General features: G+C 43.7%; 1 protein-coding gene across 4 annotated transcripts in view; it reads left to right on the top strand.

Annotated features, from left to right (window-relative positions):
* LOC110491775 (ataxin-2-like protein) overlaps positions 1-22,154 on the top strand; it is a 53,152-nt gene that overhangs the window by 7,097 nt on the left and 23,901 nt on the right. For all 4 annotated transcript variants that reach the window (XM_090202486.1, XM_090202488.1, XM_090202487.1 and 1 more), the window contains 5 exons: positions 10,419-10,458; positions 10,793-10,849; positions 11,089-11,160; positions 19,833-19,986; positions 21,533-21,654. In XM_090202486.1, the coding sequence (XP_090058612.1) occupies positions 10,419-10,458; positions 10,793-10,849; positions 11,089-11,160; positions 19,833-19,986; positions 21,533-21,654 (445 nt within the window). The remainder of the gene's footprint in view (positions 1-10,418; positions 10,459-10,792; positions 10,850-11,088; positions 11,161-19,832; positions 19,987-21,532; positions 21,655-22,154) is intronic.

Genomic DNA, 22,154 nt, shown 5'->3' on the forward strand with positions numbered 1-22,154 from the left:
AGCACATTCAACTATGTAAAGAAAAAAGTATTTAATAAGAATATTTCATTCATTCAGTTCTAGGATGTGTTATTTTAGTGTTCCCTTTATTTTTTTGAGCAGTGTTGATAATTCTGAACATATTGTCATTTATAATGCTAATGTAGAGGCACCAATAAATTGTCCAGTACACTTATTGTATGCTGTTTTCATGTACATTCCCTTATGTCTAATCTTATAAATTGACCCAGGCTTTACTAATTCTTGTGAAGAAGCTTATCAGTGAACTGTATTCTGTAATTGCTTACAAATCAATGGAAATGCAATTGTGTGTTGCTGCTGTTTGTCTGATGTCCAACAGTCCATGATTAGCTCTGTTGACCATGTGAGCATTTTGCAGAGAAGAGGGGTTGAGGCATACTATTTAGGCTTGTAATGACATGTGGCCCATTGTTTACCTTGTTACCTGGCAATGAACACAAGGGTGTATCAAAGAGCAGTTAGTCAAGGTGAGCTCATGAATATAAGATCCCTGCCCACTCAGCCTGTTCTTTCAGGCTTCCTGATTGTTAAAGATGAGAGAGGGTACAATTTCTTAAATTCAGAGCATTTTAATAGTGTAAAAAAGGGTATGTCTTACCCCATCAGAACCCAAAGCAAGTTTTGTTTTAATCCATTACTTACTCCATGAGATCAAAATAATAAAAATGTTGAGCTATACAGTGTTTGTTTACAATTGCATGGTCTACAAATATTGTATAGCTTAACTTTTTTTTAAATGATTTTGATCTCATGGATGGTCAGTCATTGCCTCCATATGTGAGAGTCCTTGCTTCTATGTATGTGAGACTGGTTACGTTTCTTCTGCCCCATTTCTCAGCCGTTTACCAAATAAAGTGGCGAGGAGTACGCTTTGTTTTTGTTTGAATCCTAGATTGACCCTTTTATAAGTGGTTGACCTGCAGGACTATTCAATCAATCAAATGTAGTTATAGAGCCCTTTTTACAACAGCAGTTGCAATCACAAAGTGCTAATACAGAAACCTAGCCTATACAGAACCAGGCTCTGAGGGGTGGCAAGTCCTCTTCTGACTGGGCCGGTTGGAGATTCTAAGAGTACATGGCCATTAAGGACAGATCGTTCTTCAAGATGTTTAACCATTCATAGAAGACCAGCAGGGTCAAATAATAATCACAGTGGTTGTAAATGGCGCAAGAGGTCAGCACCTCAAGAGTTACTGGCAGTTGGCTTTTCATAGCTGAGCATTTAGAGGTCGAGACAGCATGTCCAGGGGGGGTCAGGCTTCCATAGCCGCATGTAGAACAGCAGAAACTGGATCAGCAGAACGAACAGGTGGGCTAGGGACGTGGACAGTCAGGAGTCGTCAGGCAAGGGAGTCCTGAGGCATGGTCTTAGGGCTCAGGTCCTCCAGGAGGGGACAGAGAGATGGGAGATTTAGAGGGAGCATATCTAAGATCACACAGGACAACAAGATAAGACTAGAATTACACCAGATATAAGACTGACCGTAGCCCCCCGGCACATAGACTATTGCAGCATAGATACAGGAGACTGAGACAGGGTGGGGGTCAGGGACACTGGCCCCTTCCAAAGTCACCCCCAGACAGGGATGACCAGGCAGGTTATGACCCCACCCACTTTGGCAAAGCACAGCCCCCACACCACCAAAGGGAAATCAATGGGCCACTAACTTATTACCCAGAGACAAGGCTGAATATCGGCCACAAAGATCTCCCCACCGCACGAGTCCAAGGACAGGAAGGATGGAAGAGCGCGAGCAAGCCAGTGACTCAGCCCAGGTAATATGGTCAGAGGCAGAGAATCCCAGTGAAGATAGGAAAGCCGGCCAGGCAGAGACAACAAGGGTGGTTTGTCACTCCAATGCCTTGCCGTTCGCCTTTGCACCCCTGGGCCAGACTACACTCAACCATAGGACCTACTGAAGTGATCAGTCTTCAGTAAAGCCTTAAAGGTCGAGACTAAGTATCCAGCTCTCACATGGATCGGCAGACCATTCAATAAAAATGTAGCTCTATAGGAGAAAGTCCTGCCTCCAGCTGTTTGCTTAGATATTCTGCATCTTGGAATAGGATCCAGTAGACAACTGGAAGGTTTAGAGGCAATTACTTTTTAAATATTTTTTTTGCAGTGCAACTACATCTAGGGTATTACACAAGGTTTAGGTCCTCGGTTAGGCGGTTAACTTATTTTTGTACTCCCACATCCTTGGGTAGGTGGAGGGAGTCTGGAAAGGAATTGAGAAATCTTTGGGTTGTTTGAGAATTTATAATGCAGCTTTTGATAATCATGGGTTGGGGTCTAAGCACATTATTTTTTTTGTGATTGCAAACATCATAACGTTGTCTGACGATCCAGAATTATGAGGAAAAACATTTAGATCGACAATATCTATTCCATGGGATCCATGGTATGATTGTGGCAATATTTTTTTTTATTTCTCCTTTTTATTAAACCAGGTAGGCCAGTTGAGAACAAGTTCTCATTTATAACTGTGACTTGGCCAAGATAAAGCAAAGCAGTGCCACACCGACAACAACACAGTTACACATGGAATAAACAAACGTACAGTCAATAACACTAGAAAAAAGTATATACAGTGTGTGCAAATGGCGTAAGGAGGTAAGCCAATAAATAGGCCACAGTAGCGAAGTAATTACAATTTAGCAAATCAACACGAGTGATAGATGTGCAGATGATGATGTGCAAGTAGAAATACTGGTGTGCAAAAAAGTAAATAAAACAATATGGGAATGAGGTAGGTAGATTGGATGGGCTATTTACAGATGGGCTGTGTACAGCTGCAGCGATCGGTATGCTGCTCAGATAGCTGATGCTAAAAGTTAGTGAGGGAAATAAAAAAATTGCAATTCGTTCCAGTCATTTGGCAGCAGAGAACTGGAAAGAAAGACTGCAATGGCAGAGGTGTTGGCTTTGGGGAAGACCAGTGAGATATACCTGCTGGAGCGCGTGCTAAGGGTGGATGTTGTTATGATGACCAGTGAGCTGAGATAAGGTGGAGCTTCACCTAGCAAAGACTTATAGATGACCTGGAGCAAGTGGGTCTGGCGACTAATATGTAGCGAGGGCCAGCCGACAAGAGCATACAGGTCGCAGTGGTGGGTGGTATATGGGGCTTTGGTGACAAAACGGATGGCACTGTGATAGACTGCATCCAGTTTGCTGAGTAGAGTGTTGGAGGCTATTTTGTAAGTTTGGCAGCGTGAGTGAAGGATGCTTTGTTGCGAAACAGGAAGCCGATTCTAGATTTAATTTTTGATTGGAGATGTTTATGAGTATGGAAGGAGAGTTTACAGTCTAGCCAAACACCTAGGTATTTATAGTTGTCCACATATTTTAAATCAACTGTCCAGAGTAGTGATGCTAGTCGGGCGGGCGGGTGCGGGCAGCAACCAGTTGAAAAGCATGTATTTAGTTTTACTAGCATTTAAGAGCAGTTGGAGGCCACGGAAGGAGTGTTGTATGGCATTGAAGCTTGTTTGGAGGTTAGTTAACATTGTGTCCAAAGAAGGGCCAGATGTATATAGAATGGCGTCGTCTGCGTAGAGGTGGATCAGGGAATCACCTGCAGCAAGAGTGACATCGTTGATATATACAGAGAAAAGAGTCGGCCCGAGAATTGAACCCTCTGGTACCCCCATAGAGACTGCCAGAGGTCCGGACAACAGACCCTCCGATTTGACACGCTGAACTCTGAGAAGTAGTTGGTGAACCAGGTGAGGCTGTCATTTCAGAAACCAAGGCTGTTGAGTTTACCGATAAGGATACGGTGATTGACAGAGTCGAAAGCCTTGGCCAGGTCGATGAAGACGGCTGCACAGTACTGTCTTTTATCGATGGTGGTTATGTTATCGTTTAGTACCTTGAGCGTGGCTGAGGTGTACCTGTGACCAGCTCGAAAAACCGGATGGCACCGCGGAGAAGGAATGATGGGATTCGAAATGGTCCGTGATCTGTTTGTTAACTTGGTTTTTGAAGACTTTAGAAAGGCAGGGCAGGATGGATATAGGTCTGTAACAGTTTGGGTCCAGAGTGTCTCCCCCTTTGAAGAGGGGGATGACCGCGGCAGCTTTCCAATCTTTGGGGATTTCGGACGATTAAAAAGAGGTTGAACAGACTGGTAATAGGGGTTGCAACAATGGCGGCTGATAATTTCAGAAAAAGAGGGTCCAGATTGTCTAGCCCAGCTGATTTGTACGAGTCTAGGTTTTGTAGCTCTTTCAGAACATCTGCTATCTGGACTTGGGTGAAGAAGCTGGGGAGGCTTGGGCAAGTATATGCGGGGGGTGCGGAGCTGTTGGCCCAGGGTTGGGGTAGCCAGGAGTAAAGCTTGGCCAGCCGTAGAGAAATGCTTATTCAAATTCTTGATTATCGTGGATTTATCGTGGTGACAGTGTTTCCTAGCCTCAGTGCAGTGGGCAGCTGGGAGGAGGTGCTCTTATTCTACATTAACTTTACAGTGTCTCAAAACTTTTTGGAGTTAGGATGCAAATTTCTGTTTTGAAAAAGCGAGCCTTTGCTTTCCTAGCTAACTGCATGTATTGGTACCTGACTTTCCTGAAAAGTTGCATATCGTGAGGACTATTCGATGCTAGTGCAGCCCGCCACAGGATGTTTTTGTGGTGGTTGAGGGCAGTCAGGTCTGGAGTGAACCAAGGGCTATATCTGTTCTTAGTTCTACATTTTTTGAAAGGGGCATGCTTATTTAAGATGGTGAGGAAATTACTCTTAAAGAACGACCAGGCTTCCTCGACTGACGGGATGAGGTCAATATCCTTCCATGTTACCCGGGTCAGGTCGATTTAGAAAGGCCTGCTCGCAGAAGTCTTTTAGGGAGTGTTTGACAGTGATGATGGGTGGTCGTTTGACCGCGGACCCATAGCGGATACAGGCAGTGATCGCTGAGATCCTGATTTGAAAACAGCAGAAGTGTATTTGGAGGGCAAGTTGGTCAGGATAATATCTATGAGGGTGCCCATGTTTACGGATTTAGGGTTGTACCTGGTGGGTTCCTTGATAATTTGTGTGAGATTGACGGCATCTAGTTTAGATTGTAGGACTGCTGGTGTGTTAAGCATATCCCAGTTTTGGCCATCTAACAGAATGAACTCTGAAGATAAATGGGGGGCAATCAATTCACATATGGTGTCCAGGGCTCAGCTGGGAGCTGATGTGGGGTCTATAACAGGCAGCAACAGTGAGGGCCTTATTTCTGGAGAGATTACTTTTTAAAACGGTTTGGGCATAGACCTGGAAAGAATGACAGAACTGTGCAGGCTATCTCTGCAGTATATTACAACTCCTTCCCCTTTGGCAGTTATATCTTGATGGAAAATGTTGTAGTTGGGGGTGGAAATCTCTGAATTTTTGGTGGCCTTCCAAAACCAGGATTCAGACCACGACAAGGACATCAAGGTTGGCGGATTGTGCTAAAGCAGTGAGTAAAACAAACTTAGGGAGGAGGCCTCTGATTTTAACATGCATGAAACTAAGGCTTTTATGGTTACAGAAGTCAACAAATGAGAGTGCCTGGGGACACGCAGGGCCTGGGTTAACCTCCACATCACAGGAACGGAGGAGGAGGAGGATAAGGGTACGGCTAAAGGCTATCAAAACTGGTTGTGTTAGGGACAGAGAATAATAGGAGCAGATTTCTGGGTGTCGTAGGATAGATTCAGGGCATAATATACAGATGGTATGGTAGGGTGCGGGTACAGTGGAGGTAAACCTTGGCATTGAGTGACGATAAGAGAGGTTGTATCTCTGGACGCACTAGTTATGCTGGGTGAGGTCACCGCATGTGTGGGAGGTGGGACAAAAGAGGTATCTGAGGCATGTTGAGTGGGACTAGGGGCTCCGCAGTGAACTAAAACAATGATGACTATCCTAAACAACAAAAAAATAAATCACATGTGTTGATTGGGAGAGTGTAGTCGATGATGGTTCCGAAAGCCTTTTGGAGTGGGACTGTGGACTTCTCCGTGAATATTGAAGTCACCAAAATGTTTTAATTATCTGCCATGACTAAAAGATCCGATAGAATTCATTGAACTCAGTGAGGAACACTGTAAATGGTCCAGGAGGCCTGTAAACAGTAGCTATAAAAAGTGATTGGGTAGGCTGCATAGATTTCACGACTAAAGACAAATTTGCTGTCACAAATGGTAGCAACACCTCCACTTTTGAGGGATGCGCGGGGGATATGGTCACAAGTGTAACCAGGTAGAGTGGCCTCATTTTAACTCATCAGGCTTAAGCCATGTTTCAGTCAGGCCAATCACATTAAGTTTATGATTAGTTCACTGACTATGCCTGCCTTGGAAATGAGGGATCTAACATTTAAGTAGTCCTATTTTGAGTTGTTATTATCAGTCTCTTAAAAAAATTACAGGGATTGAGGAGGACTTTATTCCAGTGAGATTGCTAAAGCGAACACCACATGTTTAGATTTTCCCTACCTAGATCGAGGCACTAAGCTGACTGTGCTAGTGGCAGACTCCACTCTTGCTGGCTGGCTAACAGCCTGCTGCCTGGCCTGCACCCTCTCAATGTGGAGCTAGAGAAGTTAGAGCCCTGTCTGTTGACCGGTAACATGAGAGCACCCCTCCAGCTAGGATGGAGTCCGTCATTTCTCAAAAGGCCAGGCTTGGTCCTGTTTATGAGTGAGTCCCAGAAAGAGGATCAATTATCTACAAATGTAATATTTTGGGAGGGCAGGAAACAGTTTTCAACCAGCGATTGAGTTGTGCAAGTCAGCTGTAGAGCTCAACACTCCCCCTAACTGGGAGAGGGCCAGAGACAGCTACTCGATGCCGACACATCTTTCTGGCTAATTTACACGCTGAAGTTATTGCGCTTGGTGACCTCTGACTGTTTCATCCTAACGTCGCTTGTGCTGACGTGGATAACAATATCCATATTCTCTACACTCGCTAGTTTGAACATCAGCCAGCACCGTTTTCCAATTATCCTTTACATCGGTAGCCCTGCCCCGTGGTAAACAATGTATAATCGCTGGATGATTCTATTTAAGTCTAATATTGCGGGTAATGGAGTCACCAATGACTTGGGTTTTTGAATTTGTCAGAGCTAAATGGTGGGGAGGCTTCGGCAGCTCAGACCCAGTAATGGGTGGAGGTGAGACCTGAGAACGCTTGGGCTCCGACTCGTTGCTTAGTGGGGAAAAAGCGGTTGAAAGTTTTTGTTGGCTGAATGAGCGACACTGAGAGTGCCAACAGCATTTATTTTCAGATGCCTAGTGAAAATTGTCCGGCTGTAGGGACTATGGGGGTTGATTAATCCAACTACTGTAATTAAATAAAATGTTATTTGTCACATGCAGTGAATACCGTGAAATGCTTACATACAAGCCCTTAACCAACAATGCAGTTAAGAAATATTTACTAAATAAACTAAAGTGAAAAAGAAAAATATCACAAAAGTAATCTGGATGGCCATTTGATTAATTGAGCAGCAGTCTTATTGCTTGGGCGTAGAAGCTGTTAATTAAGGAGCCTCTTGGACCTAGACTTGGCATTCCGGTACCGCTTGCCGTGCGGTAGCAGAGAGAACAGTCTATGACTTGGGTGATTGGAGTCTTTGACAATTTTTGGGGTTTTCCTCTGACACCGCCTAGTATATAGGTCTTGGATGGCAGGAAGCTTGATGTACTGAGCCGTACACACTACCCTCTGTAGTGCCAATACATTCGGATGCCGAGCAGTTGCCATACCAGGCAGTGATGCAACCGGTCTGGCTGCTCTCGATGGTGTAGCTGTAGAACTTTTTGAGGATCTGGGGACCCATGCCAAATCTTTTTTGAGGGAGAAAAAGTGTTGCCGTGCCCTCTTCACAACTTTTCATGGTGTGTTTGGACCATGATAGATTGTTGATGTGGACACCAAGGAACTTGACTCTCGACCTGTTCCACTACAGCCCTGTCGATGTGAATGTGGGAGTGTTCGGCCCTCTTTTTCCTGTAGTCCACAATCATCTCCCTTAGTCTTGCTCACGTTGAGGCAGAAGTTGTTATCCTGGAACCACACGGCCAGGTCTCTGACCACCTCCCTATAGGCTGTCTCATCATTGTCGGTGATCAGGTCTTCCACCGTTGTCGTCAGCAAACTTAATGATGGTGTTGGAGTCGTGCTTGGCCACACAGTTGTGGGTGAACAGGGAGTACAAGAGGGGACTAAGTATGCACCCCTGAGGGGCCCCCGTGTTGAGGATCAGCATGGCAGATGTGTTGTTGCCTGAGGGTGTCTCTTCAGTAAGCCCAGGATCCAGCTGCAGAGGGAAGTGTTCAGTCCCAGGGTCCTTAGCTTAGTGATGAGCATTATGGTGTTGATCACTGAGCTGTTGTCAATGAACAGCATTCAAACATGGGCGTTCCTTTTGTCCAGGTGGGAAAGGGCAGTGTGGAGTGGAATTGAGATTGGGTCATCTGTGGATTTGTTGGGGCAGTATGCAAATTGGGGTGCATGAAAGGCATTTAGCTCATCTGGTGTCAGTGGACAGCTCGTGGCTGGTTTCCCTTCGTAGTCCGTAATAGTTTGCAAGCACTGCCACATCCGACAAGCGTCTGAGCCGGTGTAGTAGGATTCAGTTTTAGTCCTGTATTGACGCTTTGCCTGTTTGATGGTTCGTCTGAGGGCATAGTGGGATTTTTTATGTGTACAGCTCAAGCCTTTAATTCATTGCTTCTGGTTGGAATATGTACGTACGGTCACTGTGGGGACGTCGTCGTCGATGCACTTATTGACGAAGCCGATGACCGGTGTTGTACTCCTCAATGCCATTGGATGAATCCTGGAACATATTCCAGTCTGTGCTAGCAAAACAGTCCTGTAGCTTAGCATCTGCTTCATCTGACAACTTTTTTTATTGATCTAGTCACTGGTACTTCCTGCTTTACTTTTTGCTTGTAAGCAGCAATCAGGAAGAGAGAATTGTGGTCAGTTTTGCCAATGGAGGGTGTGGGAGAGCTTTGTACACGTCTCTGTGTGTGGAGTAAAGGTGGTCTAGAGTTTATTATTTTTTATTAGCTTGTGCGGACTCTGTGAAACTAAAGATATTACAGTTTATTACAGTTTTTAATGTCCCGTTGGTAGGATAGTCTCGCTCCTCCAGTTTATTCTCCAGTGATTGCACGTTGGCCAATAGAACGGATGGTAGTGGCAGGTTAACCACTCGCCGATGAATTCTCACAAGCATCCTGATCTGCACCCCCTGTATTTCCTTATTTTCTTAGTCCGGGAGCAACATATCTTTTGCATCAGACTCATGAAAGAAAACATCTTACTTCAGCGATTACGCACCTCGAACTGATCTGAAAACCAGAAGCTATTTTCGGTTAAAAGAGACGGTTGCATCAACACTATGTACAAAATACTTTTGATTATTTACTTAGTCAAATACGCTGGCTGTTGCAAGCTACTCACCGTCAAACCACCATGCCCACTCTCTCACATCGGGACTTCCGAGCTATATGATGTTCAATGAGCAGCGCGTAGAGCGCCCTCTTCAGACAATCATTGACTTAAAAAATAAAAATGACCACAAATGAGCAGATGTATGCATTTGTTCAATCTATGTTTATAATATCTGCGCTTTATGTGTAGAATAAAGAACGATTTTATAAATATTTCTGTGAAAAACTAATATCAGCCAAAATAATTAGTTAGGCTCTACTTACCATCTCATAATGACTTGCTATCATCACAGCTCCTAGTCAGATTTTATTTTGGGGGTGGTGGGAACGGTCCTACATACACACTAGCCAATCCGAGTTTTCATATCGAGTTTGGGCAAATAGATGATTTGAGGCGAGTAAAAAGTTTGAAAGCTTTGATGAGCAAATAAGGCGGGACAATATGGGATATTGATCGTTCTGCCAACCGCTCACTGTGTTGCAGAGGAGGACGTTGACTAAGCAGGGTTTTTTTTGTGGCGCGAAATAAAGAATTTTTAACTAATGACCTTCTGCTAACAAAGCATGAGATTAGTCATAAATTCATTCACAGAGATTGTCAGACGAAAAGGTATACAAAGTTATCTTGCTATTTTCCAATGATGTCATGCTAGGTTTGTAAGGAAATTAATTATCTCATGTTAGCTGATTAGTTTAGTCACCAAACCTCTGCTTTGTATTGTTCTACATCCACAGTTTTGTCAAGTGCATATTACAGCTATCTACACTTTGTAGGAGTCCATTTAGAAATGTGGCTTTCTTAATTTTGTGGTTTGCTATGACATTAGCACCCCTAATGCAATCTGTATAGTAGGACCAGCCTTTTATATAGTGAAAGGACTATTGCATTTTTGTTCAATGTCAAATCTGTTCTAACCCCATTGTACTCTCTTCCCCCCCTCCCCCCAGGAGTCGAACCTCTGTGAAGCCACCTTTCCTGTCCTCTCCTGTGAGTATGACTCAAAGGTTGTAGAACAACAAAACCAAAACTCCACAGAACTACGTAATTATTACCCCCTGGGTTTGTTTTGAAATACATCCCTGTTCAGTACATTTTAATGTTGTTTTCAGTTTTTTATGTCTTCAGCTGTAGTATTATATCAGTTAAGAAATAGGCACGCAACTGACATCTGTTCTCCGTTTGAAAGCGGTGTGTATTTCTTGTCGATATTTGAAGATCACATATATTGTCATCGATTTCTGAATCATTGGCCATACTGCACAAAGCTGCAGTCTAATGAATGGAGTTTCTTTCAAGGTGAATGTTCTGGTCCCTTTCCTAGGTGTTTGAGGGCGTCTACAACAATGCCAGAATGATACATTTCCTCACAGCTGTGGTGGTGAGTCATTTTTGTTGTCTGTTTTAGTCCTGAGACATGGCTGTAGAATTCAATGTAGTCTACAGCCATTTCTCAGGGCTATGTCTGCACGGACATTTAGCATCTTGTTATATCGAACCATAATGTTGTTGACATGGCTCATCATAGAGTGTGTTAGATAGTATTTTCTTCAATCTTCTGCTCATTCTCCTGCCTACATACCTCCCTCCATGCCCCTCTATTTTTTGCCTCCTTTACAGGGCTCCACCTGTGACGTAAGAGTGAAGAATGGCAACGTGTACGAGGGCATCTTCAAGACCCTCGGCTCACGGGTAAGTCTCTAAGATCCAAACCACACTGTGTAGTTCTTGACCAGGGACCACGGTTTGTGTTCGTGGCTCTGATGTCTCTACTAGTCCTTACGGCCTAAAGAAGCTTGTCTTCCATCTAGGGCTGACCCCATTTAGTCGACTGGTCAATTGTTTGGTAGATAGGCTGTTGGTCGACCAAGATTATTTTAGTTGAGCAATCGCAAATAGATTTACAGATATATTTTTTTCATGACAAACGAGACACCTTTCCGATTCAGGACTTTTTTATTTTTTTTATTTGTATTTTTTTACCTTTATTTTACTAGGCAAGTCAGTTAAGAACAAATTCTTATTTTCAATGACGGCCTAGGAACAGTGGGTTAACTGCCTGTTAAATGTATTTGCAAATTATGGTGGAAAATAAGTATTTGGTCACCTACAAACAAGCAAGATGTCTGTCTCACAGACCTGTAACTTCTTCTTTAAGAGGCTCCTCTGTCCTCCACTCGTTACCTGTATTAATGGCACCTGTTTGAACTTGTTATCAGTATAAAAGACACCTGTCCACAACCTCAAACAGTCACACTCCAAACTCCACTATGGCCAAGACCAAAGAGCTGTCAAAGGACACCAGAAACAAAATTGTAGACCTGCACCAGGCTGGGAAGACTGAATCTGCAATAGGTAAGCAGCTTGGTTTGAAGAAATCAACTGTGGGAGCAATTATTAGGAGATGGAAGACATACAGGACCACTGATAATCTCCCTCGATCTGGGGCTCCACGCAAGATCTCACCCGTGGGGTCAAAATTATCACAAGAACGGTGAGCAAAAATCCCAGAACCACACGGGGGGACCTTGTGAATGACCTGCAGAGAGCTGGGACCAAAGTAACAAAGCCCACCATCAGTAACACACTACGCCGCCAGGGACTCAAATCCTGCAGTGCCAGACGTGTCCCCCTGCTTAAGCCAGTACATGTCCAGGCCCGTCAGAAGTTTTTTTTGGATGATCCAGAAGAAGATTGGGAGAGTGTCAGATGAAACCAAATTAGAACTTTTTGGTAAAAACTCAACTTGTCGTGTTTGGAGGACAAAGAATGATGAGTTGCATCCAAAGAACACCATACCTACTGTGAAGCATGGGGGTTGAAACATCATGCTTTGGGGCTGTTTTTCTGCAAAGGGACCAAGACGACTGATCCGTGTACTTCCGGCGCCGACAGAGATGACCGCCTCGCTTCGCGTTCCTACGTGTTATTTCTTACATTGGTACCCCAGGTCATCTTAGGTTTCATTACATACAGTCGGGAAGAACTACTGAATTTAAGAGCAACGTCAACTCACCATCAGTATGACCAGGAATATGACTTTCCCGAAGCAGATCCTGGGTTCTGCCTTTCACCCAGGACAACGGAATAGATCCCAGCCTGCGACCCAAAACAAAGATGACGTAAAAGAGGGAAACGAAGCGGTCTTCTGGTCAGGCTCCGGAGACTGGCACATCGCGCACCACTCCCTAGCATACTTCTCGCCAATGTCCAGTCCCTTGACAACAAGGTTGATGAAATCCGAGCAAGGGTAGCATTCCAGAGGGACATCAGTGACTGTAACGTTCTTCGCTTCATGGAAACATGGCTCACTCGAGAGACGCTAACGGAATCGGTGCAGCCTGCTGGTTTCTTCACGCATCGCGCCGACATAAACAGACATCTTTCTGGTAAGAAGAGGGGCGGGGGCGTATGCCTTATGGTTAATGAGACGTGGTGTGATCACAACAACATACAGGAACTCAAGTCTTTCTGTTCACCTGATTTAGAATTCCTCACAATCAAATGTCGACCGCATTATCTACCAAGGGAATTCTCTTCGATTATAATCACAGCCGTATATATTACCCCCCTAAGCAGACACATCGATGGCTCTGAACAAACTTTATTTGACTCTTTGCAAACTGGAAACCACATATCCTGAGGCTGCATTCATTGTAGCTGGGGATTTTAACAAGGCTAATCTGAAAACAAGACTCCCTAAATTGTATCAGCATATCGATTGTGCAACCAGGGCTGGTAAAACCTTGGATCATTGCTATTCTAACTTCCGCAACGCATATAAGGCCCTCCCCGCCCTCCTTTTGGAAAAGCTGACCACGACTCCATTTTGTTGCTCCCTGCCTACAGACAGAAGGTAAAACAAGAAGCTCCCGCGTTGAGGTCTGTTCAACGCTGGTCCGACCAATCTGATTCCACGCTCCAAGACTGCTTCCATCACGTGGACTGGGATGTGTTCTGCACTGCGTCCAACAACAACATGGACGAATACGCTGATTCGGTGAGCGAGTTCATTAGAACGTGCATTGAAGATGTCGTTCCCATAGCAACGATTAAAACATTCCCAAACCAGAAACCGTGGATTGATGGCAGCATTCGCGTAAAACTGAAAGCGCGAACCACTGCTTTTAACCAGGGCAAGGTGACCGGAAACATGACCGAATACAAACAGTGTAGCTATTCCCTCCGCAAGGCAATCAAACAAGCTAAGCGTCAGTATAGAGACAAAGTAAAGTCGCAATTCAACGGCTCAGACACGAGGTATGTGGCAGGGTCTACAGTCAATCACGGATTACAAAAAGAAAACCAGCCCGTCACGGACCAGGATGTCTTGCTCCCAGGCAGACTAAATAACTTTTTTGCCCGCTTTGAGGACAAAACAGTTCCACTGACACGGCCCACACCCGAAACATGCGGACTCTCCTTCACTGCAGCCGACGTGAGTAAAACATTTAAACGTGTTAACCCTCGCAAGGCTGCAGGCCCAGACGGCATCCCCAGCTGCACCCTCAGAGCATGCGCAGACCAGCTGGCTGGTGTGTTGACGGACATATTCAATCAATCCTTATCCCAGTCTTCTGTTCCCACATGCTTCAAGAGGGCCACCATTGTTCTTGTTCCCAAGAAAGCTAAGTTAACTGAGCTAAACAACTACCGCCCCGTAGCACTCACTTCCTCCATCATGAAGTGCTTTGAGAGACTAGTCAAGGACCATATCACCTCCACCCTACTTGACACCCTAGACCCACTCCAATTTGCTTACCGCCCAAATAGGTCAACAGACGATGCAATCTCAACCACACTGCACACTGCCCTAACCCATCTGGACAAGAGGAATACCTATGTGTGAATGCTGTTCATCGACTACAGCTCAGCATTTAACACCATAGTACCCTCCAAACTCGTCATCAAGCTCGAGACCCTGGGTCTCGACCCCGCCCTGTGCACCTGGGTACTGGACTTCCTGACGGGCCGCCCCCAGGTGGTGAGGGTAGGTAACAACATCTCCACCCCGCTGATCCTCAACACTGGGGCCCCACAAGGGTGCGTTCTGAGCCATCTCCTATACTCCCTGTTCACCCACGACTGCGTGGCCATGCATGCCTCCAACTCAATCATCAAGTTTGCGGACATCACTACAGTGGTAGGCTTGATTACCAACAACGACGAGACGGAGGTGAGGGCCCTCGGATTGTGGTGTCAGGAAAATAACCTCACACTCAACGCCAACAAAACTAAGGAGATGATTGTGGACTTCAGGAAACAGCAGAGGGAGCACCCCCCTATCCACATCGATGGGACAGTAGTGGAGAGGGTAGTAAGTTTTAAGTTCCTCGTGTACACATCACAGACAAACTGAATTGGTCCACCCACACAGACAGCATCGTGAAGAAGGCGCAGCAGCGCCTCTTCAACCTCAGGAGGCTGAAGAAATTCGCCTTGTCATCAAAAGCACTCACAAACTTCTACAGATGCACAATCGAGAGCATCTTGTCGGGCTGTATCACCGCCTGGTACGGCAACTGCTCCGCCCACAACCGTAAGGCTCTCCAGAGGGTAGTGAGGTCTGCACAACGCATCCCCGGGGGCAAACTACCTGCCCTCCAGGACACCTACACCACCCGATGTCACAGGAAGGCCATAAAGATCATCAAGGACAACAACCACCTGAGCAACACACTGACTCAACTCCAGCCACTTTAATAATGGGAATTGATGGGAAATGATGTAAAATATATCACTAGCCACTTTAAACAATGCTACTTAATATAATGTTTACATACCCTACATTATTAATCTCATATGTATATGTATATACTGTACTCTATATCATCTACTGCATCTTTATGTAATACATGTATCACTAGACACTTTAAACTATGCCACTTTGTTTACATACCCTACATTACTCATCTCATATGTATATACTATACTCGATACCATCTACTGCATCTTGCCTATGCCGTTCTGTACCATCACTCATTCATATCTTTATGTAAATATTCTTTATCCCTTACACTTGTGTGTATAAGGTAGTAGTTTTGGAATTGTTAGGTTAGATTACTCGTTGGTTATTACTGCATTGTCGGAACTAGAAGCACAAGCATTTCGCTACACTCGCATTAACATCTGCTAACCATGTGTATGTGACAAATAAATTTGATTTGTAAAGGAAAGAATGAATGGGGCCATGTATCGTGAGATTTTGAGTGAAAACCTCCTATCAGCAAGGGCATTGAAGATGAAACGTGGCTGGGTCTTTCAGCATGACAATGATTTCAAACACACCGCCCGGGCAACGAAGGAGTGGCTTTGTAAGAAGCATTTCAAGGTCCTGGAGTGACCTAGCCAGGCTCCAGATCTCAACCCCATAGAAAATCTTTGGAGGGAGTTGAAAGTCCGTGTTGCCCAGCAACAGCCCAAAAACATCCCTGCTCTAGAGGAGATCTGCATGGAGGAATGGGCCAAATTACTAGCAACAGTGTGTGAAAACCTTGTGAAGACTTACAGAAAACGTTTTACCTCTGTCATTGCCAACAAAGGGTATATAACAAAGTATTGAGATAAACTTTTGTTATTGACCAAATACTTATTTTCCACCATAATTTGCAAATAAATTCATTAAAAATCCTACAATGTGATTTTCAGGATTTTTTTTCTCATTTTGTCTGTCATAGTTGAAGTGTACCTATGATGAAAATTACAGGCCTCATCTTTTGAAGTGGGAGAACTTGCACAATTTGTGCATGACTAAATACTTTTTTGCCCCACTGTATGTAAACTTCCGACTTCAACTGTACTCATTCCAGGGTTTTTCTTATCTTTACTATTTTCTACATTGTAGTATAATAGTGAATACATCAACACTGAATTAACACATGGAATCATGTAGTATTTAAATAAAGTGTTAAACAAATCAAAATATATTTTAGAGTTTAGATTCTTCAAAGCAGCCACCCTTTGCGTTGATGACAGCTTTGCACACTCTTGGCATTCTCTCAACCAGCTTCATCTGGAATGCTTTTCCAACAGTCTTGAAGGAGTTCCCAGATATGCTGTGCACTCGTTGGCTGTTTTTCCTTCACTCTGTGGTCCCAACTCATCCCTCATCCCCAGTCCCAACTCATCCAAACCATCTCAATTGGGTTGAGGTCGGGTGATTGTGGAGGCCAGGTCATCTGATGCAGCTCTCCATCACTCTCCTTCTTGGTCAAATAGCCCTTAAACAGCCTGGAGGTGTGTGGTGTCATTGTCCTGTTGAAAAACAAATGATAGTCCCTTGAAGCGCAAACCAGATGGCATGGCGTATTGCTGCAGAATGCTGTGGTAGACATGCTGGTTAAGTGTACCTTGAATTCTAAGTAAATCTCAGACAGAGTCACCAGCAAAATACCATCACACCACCACCATGTTTAACCGTGGGAACCACACATGCGGAGATCATCCATTCACCTACTCCGTCTCACAAAGACACAACGGTTGGAAACAAATATCTCAAATCTGGACTCATCAGACCAAAGGATAGAGTCCCACCGGTCTTTGTGCTCATGTTTCTTGGCCCAAGCAAGTCTCTTCTTCTTATTGGTGTCCTTTAGTAGTGGTGTCTCTGCAGCAATTCGACTATGAATTTCTGATTCACGCAGTCTCCTCTGAACAGTTGATGTTGATGTCTCTGTTTCTTGAACTCTGGGAAGCATTTATTTGGCAATTTATGTGGCTGGAAACTCTAACTTATCCTCTGCAGCAGAGGTACTGTAACTCTGGGTCTTCCTTTCATGTGGCGGTACTCATGAGAGCCAGTTTCATCATAGCGCTTGATGGTTTTTGCGACTGCACTTGAAGAAACTTTGAAAGTTCTTAACATTTTCTGCATTGACTGACCTTCATGTCTTACAGTAGTGATGGACTGTCGTTTCGCTTTGCTTGTTTGAGTTGTTCTTCGTAATATGGACTTAGCCTTATTTGATAAAAGACCATCTTCTGTATACCACCCCTACATTGTCACAACACAACTGATTGGCTCAAACAAATGAACTTTTAACAAGGCACACCTGTTAATTGAAATCATTACTGGATGACTACCTCATGAAGCTGGTTGATAGAATGCCAAGAGTGTGCAAAGCTGTCAAGACAAAGGGTGGCTACTTTGAAAAATCTCATAAAATACATTTTGATTTGTTTAACACTTTTGGTTACATGATTCCATGTGTGTTATTTCATAGTTTTGATGTCTTCACTATTATTCTACAATGTAGAAAACAGTAAAAATAAAGAAAAACCCTCGAATGAGTAAGTGTGTCCAAACATATGTGGGAACTCCTTTAAGACTGTTGGAAAAGTTTCCAGGTGAAGCTGGTTGAGAGAATGCCAAGAGTGTGCAAAGTTGTCATTATGGCAAAGGGTGGCTACTTTGAAGAAAATGATTCCATGTGTCTTATTGCTAAGTTTTGATGTCTTCATGATTATTATTTATTATGTAGAAAATACTAAAAATAAAGATAAACCCTGGAATGAGTAGGTGTCCAAACTTTTGATTGGTGCTGTATATACATTGCCTTGCGAAAGTATTCGGCCCCCTTGAACTTTGCGACCTTTTGCCACATTTCAGGCTTCAAACATAAAGATACAAAACTGTATTTTTTTTGTAAAGAATCAACAACAAGTGGGACACAATCATGAAGTGGAATGACATTTATTGGATATTTCAAACTTTTTTAACAAATCAAAAACTGAAAAATTGGGCGTGCAAAATTATTCAGCCCCCTTAAGTTAATACTTTGTAGCGCCACCTTTTGCTGCGATTACAGCTGTAAGTCGCTTGGGGTATGTCTCTATCAGTTTTGCACATCGAGAGACTGAAATTTTTTCCCATTCCTCTTTGCAAAACAGCTCGAGCTCAGTGAGGTTAGATGGAGAGCATTTGTGAACAGCAGTTTTCAGTTCTTTCCACAGATTCTCGATTGGATTCAGGTCTGGACTTTGACTTGGCCATTCTAACACCTGGATATGTTTATTTTTTAACCATTCCATTGTAGATTTTGCTTTATGTTTTGGATCATTGTCTTGTTGGAAGACAAATCTCCGTCCCAGTCTCAGGTCTTTTGCAGACTCCATCAGGTTTTCTTCCAGAATGGTCCTGTATTTGGCTCCATCCATCTTCCCATCAATTTTAACCATCTTCCCTGTCCCTGCTGAAGAAAAGCAGGCCCAAACCATGATGCTGCCACCACCATGTTTGACAGTGGGGATGGTGTGTTCAGGGTGATGAGCTGTGTTGCTTTTACGCCAAACATAACGTTTTGCATTGTTGCCAAAAAGTTAAATGTTGGTTTCATCTGACCAGAGCACCTTCTTCCACATGTTTGGTGTGTCTCCCAGGTGGCTGGTGGCAAACTTTAAACAATACTTTTTATGGATATCTTTAAGAAATGGCTTTCTTCTTGCCACTCTTCCATAAAGGCCAGATTTGTGCAATATACGACTGATTGTTGTCCTATGGACAGAGTCTCCCACCTCAGCTGTAGATTTCTGCAGTTCATCCAGAGTGATCATGGGCCTCTTGGCTGCATCTCTGATCAGTCTTCTCCTTGTATGAGCTGAAAGTTTAGAGGGACGGCCAGGTCTTGGTATATTTGCAGTGGTCTGATACTCCTTCCATTTCAATATTATCGCTTGCACAGTGCTCCTTGGGATGTTTAAAGCTTGGGAAATCTTTTTGTATCAAATCCGGCTTTAAACTTCTTCACAACAGTATCTCGGACCTGCCTGGTGTGTTCCTTGTTCTTCATGATGCTCTCTGCGCTTTTAACGGACCTGTGAGACTATCACAGTGCAGGTGCATTTATACGGAGACTTGATTACACACAGGTGGATTGTATTTATCATCATTAGTCATTTAGGTCAACATTGGATCATTCAGAGATCCTCACTGAACTCCTGGAGAGAGTTTGCTGCACTGAAAGTAAAGGGGCTGAATAATTTTGTACGCCCAATTTTTCAGTTTTTGATTTGTTAAAAAAGTTTGAAATATCCAATAAATGTCGTTTCACTTCATGATTGTGTCCCACTTGTTGTTGATTCTTCACAAAAAAATACAGTTTTATATCTTTATGTTTGAAGCCTGAAATGTGGCAAAAGGTCGCAAAGTTCAAGGGGGCCGAATACTTTCGCAAGGCACTGTATATTTTCTGTGTAGTTGATTTAATTTAACACACAGGGTGTGTCTACATATGGAAAAATACACTTTTAAAATGTAAACCAATCGATTTGTCGAAAGAACAGATGACCTTTGGTCGATTTTTAAGGTATTTTTTGTTGGGGTCAGCCCTACTTCCCTTTTGACTTAAATGTTCTTCTGTCTGCAGTGTGAGCTGGCAGTGGACGCAGTCCACAAGCGAGGCGAAGACGAGAGGCCTGCCCTGCCCCGGAGGGAGGAGATCACCGACACCATGGTCTTCAGCTCTTACGATGTGGTCACCATGACCTGCCGAGACGTGGACCTCAACTATGCCACCAGAGGTACAGATGAGTGCTTTTTCTCAATTGTATAAAATCTGTCACCCCCTCGCCTCTCTTTCATCTTCACTAATCTATAAGAACACACCAGGTGAAAGCCAACCTAATGATGATCTTCCATCATAATGTTTTCACTTTGCAAGTGCAGAGGAAGAAGGACGAACTTTGAAGCAATTGAGACAGCTAGGGAGAAGTGGGATCGGGAGGGTTGGACAGAGGGAGGGATGTGTTATAGGTTAGTGTTTGATCAACGTGTAGATTGTCTGCATTGTCCGGTAAGGGACGAGTGGTTTCATGGATTTGTAGGTCATTGTCGATGGTTACATTAACCAGGTTTCCATCCAACTATTTCATATAAAAAGTCACGACAGGCCTGATGGAACAAGGACATTTGTCAGTAAAATGCTCTGATGTCGACGAAACAAAATACGCTAGACAAGATTGGATACTTTTTTGGCGGTGAAGTAGATTATGCGACGATTGCGGTGGACACGCTTTTATGTGCAAATATTGATATAAAAACAATCATGTCATACTAAACTTGGAGTCACACAATGATATGTTACGTTTCACTATTTCTACCACCACCTCCACCACGATGTGGAACAGCATAGTTATGTAGAATAGGATGAACCTCATAACTTGTTTCATAACATTATCACAAAGGATGGTTAAGTGCACGGTGATGAGCACCATGGAAATAAATATTGAGGGTCGGCTATTGTTTGAATGATGCTGGTGACATGATGATTGGTGCTTGGCTGCCAATTATCAAATAAAAATGATCTTGCGTTTATCCATATCATCATCATAAACTTGCCCCTCCACTTTATCAGCGAACTGTTGTCTATAGAGCATGCGCCAAAACCAAATTGGGAAAGTATGCTATTTATCGCAACAGTTTGTGACCAAACCATCAGTAGAAAATGCAGTGGAATCCCATTGAACCTCTGTTTCTTATTCAGATTTTAGAATATTCACATAAACCTGTCACCAATTGGATGGAAAATGTTTTGCATGTCAGCAATCAAGATTCCATCCAATTGGTGACAGGTTTATGTGAATATTCTAAAATCGGAATATTCTAAAATCTAAAATATATAAGACTTTCAGAAAGCTAGTTGTAATTTGTCACATCATGATGATGCAAAACGCATCATGATGATGCAAAACGCATCATCATCATGAGGATGTGGCAAGTTGCAGTTTGCTTTTTGAATGTCCTATATCGTGTAAACATGATTGCTGTAATGCGAAACCTTTTGGGACTGTATCAACAATGGACTAATAAAACAAATACAGGGGATTTTGAGTGAATTATTCCTTTAAGGCAAAATTCCAAGTTGACATCTGAGTGCTAAACTAATAAGAAGTTAGGGTAATTTGCATGGGGTCATAGTTATGTTGTGTAAGAATGTAATGTGTTGTCTGCTTACGATAAACACACGTTGTGGGGACAGTTCATGGGTCCGATTTAAGAGATATACCTCTTCTCTGTCTCACGCATTACTTTTTGGATAATGGTTGTTTCTCTACCCTGTATGTGCAGACACGTTCATAGACACGTCCATCAGCTCGACCCGCGTCAACGGGGAAGACAAAGAGAAGGTGCTGCAGAGGTGGGAGGGAGGAGATGGCAACGGAGAGGCCTTCGATTTGGAGAACGATGCTGTGAGTCGAACACGCTTATATGTAGGCACACATACAACCGCTTATACTCGCTCACTCACTCTGACACTCACTCTGACAATCACACACACCATCACTCTTTTTGACACAAAACACCAGTGGCGGTCTGTGCCTTTTTAAGATGAGGGAGGATGAATAAAACATTTTATGGGCCTTATTTCTATTTCAGCATATTGGATGACTAGCACTCATATTCCATTCACCCAGCTCAATGTAACATTGATAGGTTTAGGCTACTTACTATATGATACTCAAATTTTCCCGATACCCATCATGAGGTTGCTTCAACCTAGCCTTCCTCTCTCTCTCTCTCGAAATCTGAGTAAGCAGGGTGACAGGGACACATTCAATACTGCCTTGTAGAGGTCTGCATGGGAGTGTTAACTTCATCCCGCTCCCGCCAACACCCGCAGCTTTTCATACCCCACCCGCACCTGCTGCCTTTCAGTCCGACTTCCACCCGCTATCACAAGAACTGGTCC

Source organism: Oncorhynchus mykiss, chromosome 16 (genome assembly GCF_057628025.1).
Source record: "Oncorhynchus mykiss isolate SJ-2025 chromosome 16, ASM5762802v1, whole genome shotgun sequence".
In the NCBI taxonomy this organism is placed as follows: domain Eukaryota; kingdom Metazoa; phylum Chordata; class Actinopteri; order Salmoniformes; family Salmonidae; genus Oncorhynchus; species Oncorhynchus mykiss.